This window comes from Gobius niger (assembly GCF_951799975.1).
Source record: "Gobius niger genome assembly, chromosome: 7".
Taxonomy (NCBI): Eukaryota; Metazoa; Chordata; class Actinopteri; order Gobiiformes; family Gobiidae; genus Gobius; species Gobius niger.
This window is the reverse complement of record NC_136858.1, coordinates 32,622,813-32,632,281: the sequence shown is the minus strand read 5'-3', so window position 1 is coordinate 32,632,281 and position 9,469 is coordinate 32,622,813. Positions and strand designations below refer to the sequence as shown.

Sequence of the window (9,469 nt, the reverse complement as noted above, 5' to 3'; positions counted from 1 at the left end):
CTGTAAACATGGTGCCGTGTGTCTTCTCGTTTATCCACCAAATGAGACTTGGTTACTTTCTTTAATCGTCACCACAAAGTATTCTAACTTTAGGTGTTTGCCACTGAGACAAAACTGTTTGACAGATAATAACTCCATTATAGCGGCAGAGGGAGGTCCATCACCTCAGCTGACTGCCCAGTCAGCTGAGGTGATGGACCTCCCTCTTTAAAACAGAAGCACGCACACGGACAGCTCTTAAATACCAGAGTCTGACAGCCATAGTTTAGGATGAGTTACTGCCCCGTGTCAGCTGATAAAGACCCAGCTGCCCCTGTCCCGTTAGCGGATGATTCAAGCCTCACGCTCTTATCTCTGTCCCATATCAGGATAGCTCATAATGATGATGGGAAGTGTGGGTCAACAGAGGAGATGCTAAAGTTCAGATGAGGGAACAGTGGTCAGTGGAGGCCCATTATTGATCAACGAGGGGCAGTATCTGTGAACAGGACACCAAGTTAAAAGGAAATAAAAGCAACTCACCAAAACCGCACGTGTGGATCTGACAGCATTAGAGAAAAGCTAAATGCTGCCACCTGCTGGTTAAGGCAGTGACTGTAACCATTTAAAGAAAGATACATTAAATACGTTTATAACCTGAACAAATGCTCCTTTAATTAAGTTGAAGGTCCAGAAAGTATTGGAATAAAGCTATCCTGTATAAAATATGATTATCCGTAACTCAGCGTTCACTAGTCAAAACTACAGTTAGAGATATTAATAATTCAGTTGTGTCGAGCAAAACATGTTTTGAATTGATGATATAAGCAAAATTCATTGCAGATGTTTGTAATAATAATTATATTTATTTGCCTGTCGGGTCAAAAAGTTGCATTTTCAATAAACCTTCTCCAAGGATTTGATGGTGTGCGGGAACTTCTTTATTAGACTTTGCTTTCAGCCTTCATCCTACGCCAATCGATGTCCCCTTTTTTCTACATTTGTGAAGATAAAAAAGTGTATTTCAACCAACCAATGCTACACACCGATTGCACTTCCGCACTTCTGGACTGAACAAGAGTCTCATTTTAATAATATATAATAATTTCAAAACTTCACAACACACGTCTGCATATCCAGCATTTTATAAACCACATGTTATTTTAAGTTCTGAACCTGAAATGACCAATGTTACGACACCCAAACTCGGCTTGAATAATGCAATATTTTGGATGTATGGAGTGATGTTAACCTGTGGGAGGGAAGTGGGGTAGCACTCCCAATGGTGTGGTCGTGGGAGCAGGGGGCCGTGTGGGGGCGTCCCGTGTGTGCAAACGGGGGGGGCGTCAGGTGAGTGTCCTGTACCTGAGGGCAGCAGGTCTGGAGCAGAGGAGCAGAGATGTCCCAGAGGAAAGAAGCCCCCAGGACCCAGGACTGCGAGATGTACTCCGACATGGCGACTGTCAGCTCCACGGCAGGTACGAGCAGAATTAGATTATACTTCTATCTATCTATCTATCTATCTATCTATCTATCTATCTATCTATCTATCTATCTATCTATCTATCTATCTATCTATCTATCTATCTATCTATCTATCTATCTATCTATCTATCTATCTATCTATCTATCTATCTACTGTATCTATCTACTCTATCTATCTATCTATCTATCTATCTATCTATCTATCTATCTATCTATCTATCTATCTATCTATCTATCTATCTATCTATCTATCTATCTATCTATCTCAAGCATCTATCTGGCTATTACTATGATGAAAATGTGAAGCCTTGGCTTATTTAAAATGCTTTTACAAATCATCCAATCAAATCAAAATTAATATTGAAACTGACATTTCATCCCCCTTGATAATATAAAATCATGTGTCCATTATCTTCCATTGCGCTGCTCTACCTGGTGAAATTGCATGCTGTATTTTCAAAGATTGGAGCAAAACCATAAATAAGGTAAACACCAACTCCCATTCAGTCCCCACTGATTTGATGAGCTCCTGTGTGTGGACCCTTTCTCCAGATTACTCACTTTGTGACGGTAATCTCGGCTAATCCCCGTCGTTTCTGGTGTCCGTTTCTCACGAGTTTGTCTTCTCGACTAAATCTGGAGGATCTCGAGTGTCCATTCTGCTGCGAGACGCTCCACGGCACAGTAATCCCTCTTTTGGACACGTTTGGAGTCAGTTTTTTTTGGAGGCTCTGTCCTGAAAATAGGTAATGGGAGGTTTGAGTGTGGGGTGTCATTTAGGACCTCCGTGATGGTGCGTTGTAATGAAGTTTTCAAACAGTCAAACACGTAACACTGATCTTTCAGAGTTTAAAGTCCTGATTTAATTTAATAAAGTTTTGTTTTTGATGTTAGGTAGGTGCTGCTGTAGTCGTGGTTTCTGGCTTTTTGCGACACCTTATCATTGTTTTGTCTGTGCCCTCTACACAGACATAGAGCCGGAGAGGAGGCCTGCCCCGTATGTAGCCCCAGCATTGCCTGGTCCGGGGCGGAGAGGCAGGGTGTACCCTTCCCCGTCCCGCAGACGCCACCGGACCACCTTCAGCCACAGACAACTCCAGCAGCTGGAAGAGGCCTTTGGGGTGAACCAGTATCCTGACATCTACCACCGAGAGGAGCTGGCCCGGGCCACCAAGCTCAACGAGGCCCGCATTCAGGTCAGGGACAATCCATGGACATGTTAACTGTCCTGTTATACCGTAGTGTAGTATTAGTGATCAAGCTTCTTTACGGCACAATGGCTGAGTGGCTATAACTCAAAATAGTCCCGAGTCCCGGGTCTGGAGGCCTTTCTGCACCCGTGTCTGGGTGTGTTTCTTTCTTGTGCTACGGTTCAATCCAAAACTTGCACAATGTGGTTAATCATCCAGCCAGGGGATTGTGACCGTGAGCCTGTAGGTCAGGGGTCGGCGAGTTTGCATCACCGAGGGACGATTTTCATCATTGCCAAAACACCAAGGGCCGAACCTCACCATTGTATTCTAAAGTAAAGAACCATTTTGTGCAAATGCCAATGTTTTACATCGGTGGCTCTAAAGTGGTCCGGCTCCGAGACCCGCCATTACCCTAATGACAAGCTGCGACCCAAATAAAACTGTATCTTGTCATATATCGTATCAAATATTGTATTTGCCACTGATGTTTTTATTGAACAAGCCGTAGATTTGCTTTTAAGACTGAAATTTATGATCAAAACAACCCAATAATAATAATAAACAGCCTTTCCGTGTAGTTTCAGATGGAAAATATTTAAAAAAAAGGTGAGAATCACTGTTTTCCATTATATATGACCAAGTGGGATATTCTGCAAGGAAAATACACTATAAAAAGACAGTATTTCTGGCATTGTTAATGTACTTATTGTACATTGTATTTGTGCCCTTATTTGCATAATAATATTTCTCAAAAGCATATTGGGGGCCATTGGTTCTGTGCTAGAGGGCCGGGTTTGGCCCCCGGGCCTGACGTTGCCTACCCCTGCTGTAGGTCAATATGTGGAGTCACCAAGCGTACACTTCCATCGCCCACTGCTCCTGACGGGTGCCTCAGGGGCACTGGATGATGGGTCAAATGTACAGGACAAATTTCTCCAGTTCAGTTTTACCCAAATGGATAAGGTCACAGCCTATAGGCCAGTGCAAAGCCTCATTTGAAAGCTCAGACCTACAAAACTGATCTAAATGGATTTTATTCCTCGCGCTGTCACCTTTTTGAATCTTTTTTTTACCATTGCTTTTTGTCACTTTTTTGTTGCTCTTTTGTGGCTTTTTTGTCACATTTCCATCACATTTTTGTCGCTATTTTGTTCTTTTTTCATCCTGTTTTTTGTCTAATTTTTTTTTTCAACACTTTCTTCAAGAAGTTTTTAGATTTGGGTAAAGCCAACTGGAGATAATGTGCTCGGTTCAGGTGGGGGTTGAGAGGTTAATACCACAAACAAAACAAATATCTGAATTTAATAAAGATTAAGCAAAGTATTGATGGGCAATACAGTATGTGCATCAAAACGGGGGCAATGGGCGACTATTGAGTAAAATATTTGGGTAAATCTGAAAATTTCCAAAAATGAACTGTGTTTTTTGGATCAAGTTAAGTATTTTTGATGAACTGACGGAGTAAAGAGTCGAGTAATGCCATTATTTTCATAGACATTTTAGATTTAAATGGTAAATGGACTCAACTTATACAGCGCTTTTTTAACTTTATCAGGCCTAAAGCGCTTTACAGTAAAAATAAATAACCTAATGTTTCTTTGGACATTACTGTTATTGTTTTCTTGTAAATCGTCATTGAATGTCCAAAAAAGCGCAATACATGTTTGATTTATTATTATTATTTGGACATTATGCTTGCCTGGACTACATTTGCTTGGACATTACATTACAGGCAACTCCTGTTGTGATATTGGACGATACAAAACAATTGATTGATTGATCTTTAATGATATTCAAGGCCTCCATTTTGGCTAATTATTTAATGACTTTTAATGCTTATGTGTATATATGTATTTTATGCCCCCTACTTGCTCCAGCCATGTCCTAATGTGTAGAATGAGCTCAGACATATTCACCACAACTACAAAGTCCCGTCATGCACAAGCTTAATTTAGAAACTGCAGTTACACGCAAGACCTGAGGTGGCAGTAGCGAGTACAAAAACGTCAACTTCTATCTAGTACCTTTAAGATTCTTGAGATACCTATTTTTCACTGTAATAATATCGTGATTTTAATTTTGTGTGTCCTATTGACAATAAATACTTGACCTTTTCAACTGTCCCAAAGGTCTGGTTCCAGAACAGACGGGCCAAGCAGCGAAAGAAGGAGCGTGCGTCCCAGAAGGTGCTCTCCGTGATGGGGGGTCACAGAGCTCTGTTGGGGGGTGTCTCGCTGCCCCCTGGTGGCATCTGCCGTCAGTTCTACCCGCCCCCTCTGCCTCACCTGCCACGTCTGCCCGCCATGCTCCAGGCCGGGCCGTACTCCCGACACCCCTGTCCCGCCGCGGGCCCCCAAAACCCCCCTCAGCTGCAGCACGACGACTGGTACGGGCCGCTCCGAACCAGCCTGCCCCCTCCGGTGTTCTCACTGAGCTCCGTGCAACCGCTGGATACTGCCCCCCACTGGAGCTAAAGGGGATCACAATCAGAGCTGAACAATTCAAGTGCTTCGAAACCTGTACAGTGCATTGCATAGTTTTCATTTGGATTAAGTAGACTTTGTTATTTTAGGGGAATACTGCCCCCTGCTGGAGCTAAGTAGAAATACTCAGAGCTGAAACGTTTTAATAATAATAATGCACTGGTTTTATGTAGTGCTTTCTGGACAATCAAAGGCGCTTTACATTGCATTATTCATTCACTCTTCACTTGGTTTTATATCCCTAGTAATGGATATGTCTAAAAGTACAATGATATGAGAAATCGCTATGAACCATTGCAGCACATTTCGATTCTGATATTTCTGATATTAAGTTGTTGTTCTTTTACCGACAGTAAAAAATGTTGCTCTAGTTTGACTGCATAGATAAATTTCTTTATTTTTAATAGTCATTGTTTGTTGCTTAAGTTGTACACATTGTATTTTGAAATAAATAAATCTCTCAGATAATTGTAAAGATCATTTATTTAACAATATAGTTATGACATTACAGAGACAACACAGTTGTGTCTGTGATGCTTTTCACTTTTTAAATAACATTCAGTAATCTGAATGAAAACAGTCAACACTGATGGCAAAAATAGATTTTGACACAAGATGTACAAATGTATTAAATTATATAAACACATAGATCTCACATTTTGACCATTATCTGTTCTATAGGCAGCAAACATCTGAAGAAAAGCAAACGGAGACAGAAACTCATGAAGCAAATCAGATTCTACAAACAAAGCTAACTTTAGCTTACAGTGTAAAGTGGACATTCACTCAGAGAAAAATTGTCATGTTTTTATGATCAGATGAGCCGGACAAAAGTACTGCACGAGTTTCTGCTGATGACATTCACTGCAAAGTTTACAAAGTAAACAAAACTACATCAGACTCTGTTGTAAAGACTAAAGCAAGGCCACAAGATAAACTTCTATTATCACAAGAAACAGAAGAATCATTCACACGTTTGGTCCACGAAGCTGAAGACACAGTGCATTTCTACAAGAAGTGCATCACAGACTCACAGTCCAGTTTGACTCCTGACATTTAGATTATCGTCCTCTGCAGAAATCAATAGTAATGCATTTGCTGTTGTGTGGAACAGGCCTCAAAATTTGACATTTAGTTAAGCTTTAAATGTTCACTTTGTGTTTGTCCCAAGCCTGGATAAGCCTGGGACCTAAGACCAGATTGAAACGGTTTTGAATCTTTGTACTGGTTGTTCAGAGTAAAGTCAGAGTGAAGACATGCCAATGGGATAAACTTAGATTAAATCTACGTTTCTACTTTAGAGGCAGGTTGTGTTTGGTTTTCCTGATCTGTATAAAGTGAAATTTAGGACCCAAGGACTGATTTTTCTGTCCTGACACTCAGTCTGTAGCTGAAGCCAGGGCCTGTCTCCTGTGCTCACTGAGTTTACAGACAAACCTGGCTCATTCCAGTGATTTGGCGAACTCTGCATAGTCGATGTAACCGTCATTGTTTTTGTCGTCGTCTTTGAGAACCTCATCGATCAGAGTCATCAGCTCCTCCTCCTTCATGGGGGTGCTGTTCTCTCCTCTCTCCTGGAAACAGAGTTACAGCTTAGATCAGCACGAGTTGCAGTAATCGACTGTGGAGAGCTGAGCGGGGACGGCCTGTGGCACCTCTTTGTGGACGTGGGTGATGGCGGTGGCCAGCTCCAGTCCGTCCAGCAGGTTGTTCCCATCGTAGTCATGCATTTTGAAGTAGTGCAGCTGCAGCTCCTGAGGGGTCATGTCCTTCTCCGGCTTGTCTATCATTCCTTCCAAATGCTCCATGATGTGACTGTAAAGAAATCAAAACCGCAGTTTAAAAAGACAACAAGAAGATATCTCCCCTTTCTGCAATCTGCAAGCACAATTTGTCTGGATTTTGGCTGGAAATTATATGACATTACAACGTTCTAGTAATGGGTTTCAGTCTCAAGACTCAGGTGGTTTTCACCCGAGCAAATATATTCATGTGATTTTCATTATGATGGTTTATCTGTGCGTCCTGGGTCTCTGGGCTTCAGCATTGTCTTTGACGTCTTGGGTGTTTTCCTAATCCAAAACACACTTTTTCCCACAGGCACATGTTCGGGTGATTTTCACCCAGCGATTGTGATAAACGGTAGGGTCAGTGTATTTAATCAGGCAACCTTGCCCCCTTTCAAGGTTGACATTCAGGGCTGCCACATTTATTTTGCCAACTTCAACTACAGCTTTGCTCCTGTCGCAGAGTTCGGTGTCACTGGCCTCCCAGCAAGTGAGTAACACATAGTTATTTTAGTCAGCTGGTCATTTATACCCATATACGGCTGTTTGTGCCAAGGACACCGAGCCTTCACCAGAGAAGTCTCACACATCCCAGGAATGGATGGACCAAAAACAAAGTTTACATCTTCATTATTTTATTTTTTAGGATTTTTTTGTTCCTAATTTTCCAGTAATTTTGGAGCATTTTTATCTGGTGATGCTTTTCTTTCATTTTATTAGACATGACGCAGTTAAATATAAAAGAACACGACTCAAATGTGTCATGTGTTGTCATGTTTTGATAGATTTTGATGACAAGTACTTTTTATCGGTTGTAATATCTCGGGTAAAAATCACCCGGCGTTAGTGATGGTGTTTTAGTGAATTTAGCGATCGTGTTCTAGGGTTAAAAAAGCATTTTCTCTTTGTCCACCATATTATTGAGTTGCAAATACATTTAACAAGATGTAAATAGGGATGAGCAGTTTGACCAAAAAATAAAATCTCGATTTCTTTTTACTCAGTATGGATGAATATGATTTTAAAGGAAAGGAATTGAAAAGGATCAGCTGATCTTGCATATGACGAAAACGGGTAGGAATCCAAAGCTGACTGAGGAGAGAGGGGGGTGAGGAGAGAGGAGGGTGACTGAGGAGAGAGGAGAGTGAGGAGAGAGGAGGGTGAGGAGAGAGGAGGGTGACTGAGGAGAGAGGAGAGTGAGGAGAGAGGAGGGTGAGGAGAGAGGAGGGTGAGGAGAGAGGAGGGTGACTGAGGAGAGAGCAGAGTGAGGAGAGAGGAGGGTGACTGAGGAGAGAGGACAGTGAGGAGAGAGGAGGGTGAGGAGAGAGGAGGGTGACTGAGGAGAGAGGAGAGTGAGGAGAGAGTAGGGTGACTGAGGAGAGAGGAGAGTGAGGAGAGAGGAGGGTGACTGAGGAGAGAGGAGGGTGACTGAGGAGGGTGACTGAGGAGAGAGGAGGGTGACTGAGGAGAGAGGAGGGTGACTGAGGAGAGAGGAGAGTGAGGAGAGAGGAGGGTGACTGAGGAGAGAGGAGGGTGAGGAGAGAGGAGGGTGACTGAGGAGAGAGGAGGGTGACTGAGGAGAGAGGAGAGTGAGGAGAGAGGAGGGTGACTGAGGAGAGAGGAGGGTGACTGAGGAGGGTGACTGAGGAGAGAGGAGGGTGACTGAGGAGAGAGGAGGGTGACTGAGGAGGGTGACTGAGGAGAGAGGAGGGTGACTGAGGATCAGCCTGGGGAAAACCAAACAGTTTTAGCTGAAGAAAACTTCATCGCACACTTCAAAAACACAACACGCAGCCTTTGTGAAGTAGCAGAGACCACCAGAAAGGCGCTGGGTTCTCCACTGGCTTCATACCCAAAAACAGTCACTACAGAGCAGTCTGAAAAGCTGCTAAATTGGCCGCACGGTTCACGTGAGGTGGACATAAAGTGACGGACCTGATTTTACAATTTTGCCATTTCCCACATTGTTTATTTTCAAAAGCATGAATTGATCAAATTAATTAGATGTATCGCCCAGCCCTAGATGTAAAATTGGAAAAGTGTTAAGAAGAAGCTAATTTTTGTTGTGTGTGTGTTGAAATATCTAACTGGCCCTGGTCAACAACATTTCTACATCACCTGAATCTCTCACCCTCGTTACAAAGTTCACTGATTTGTTTAAACTGGGCCCGAGCACATTGCCTTTCTGGGTCACTCACTCTTGGTCCTGCACCATGTTTTTGTCAAAGCGGTTGTGACCGGAGACATGGGCTGCATTCTCCCCAGCCGCTTCCCCCTGCTGCTGCTGCTGCTGCTGCTGCTGCTGACCATGTTGATCCCCGTGAGAGTGAACCGTCAACAGGCAACAGGACAGGACCAACAGGAGTCGTCCAAACTGCGGAGAGGACCCCCTCATTCTGCAAGAGAAAATACAGATTAAAGGGTCTTTTTTATTTTATTTTATTCTTTTACATTTTTAGCCTTGTTGCCCAATCCTACAGTAGAACTAGATGTAAAAAAAAAACAAGGGGAAAAAAGTAAATATTAACGAATAAATCATCTG

The 9,469-nt window shown here is 42.7% G+C and overlaps 2 protein-coding genes across 2 annotated transcripts; one reads left to right on the top strand and one right to left on the bottom strand.

Annotated features, from left to right (window-relative positions):
- Positions 1-1,432: 1,432 nt before the first annotated feature.
- Positions 1,433-5,131, top strand: prop1 (PROP paired-like homeobox 1; the record flags this gene model as incomplete). The annotated part of the gene is made up of 3 exons (XM_079559425.1): positions 1,433-1,457; positions 2,434-2,660; positions 4,787-5,131. The coding sequence occupies 3 exons, from the start codon at positions 1,433-1,435 to the stop codon at positions 5,129-5,131; spliced, it is 597 nt and encodes a 198-aa protein (XP_079415551.1).
- A 1,224-nt stretch (positions 5,132-6,355) lies between these two features.
- mcfd2 (multiple coagulation factor deficiency 2, ER cargo receptor complex subunit) lies at positions 6,356-9,214 on the bottom strand. The gene is made up of 3 exons (XM_079559430.1): positions 9,126-9,214; positions 6,796-6,955; positions 6,356-6,714 (listed from the first exon to the last, which is right to left on the bottom strand). The coding sequence occupies exons 1-3, from the start codon at positions 9,140-9,142 to the stop codon at positions 6,583-6,585; spliced, it is 309 nt and encodes a 102-aa protein (XP_079415556.1). The 5' UTR covers positions 9,143-9,214; the 3' UTR covers positions 6,356-6,582.
- Between the last annotated feature and the right edge of the window lie 255 nt (positions 9,215-9,469).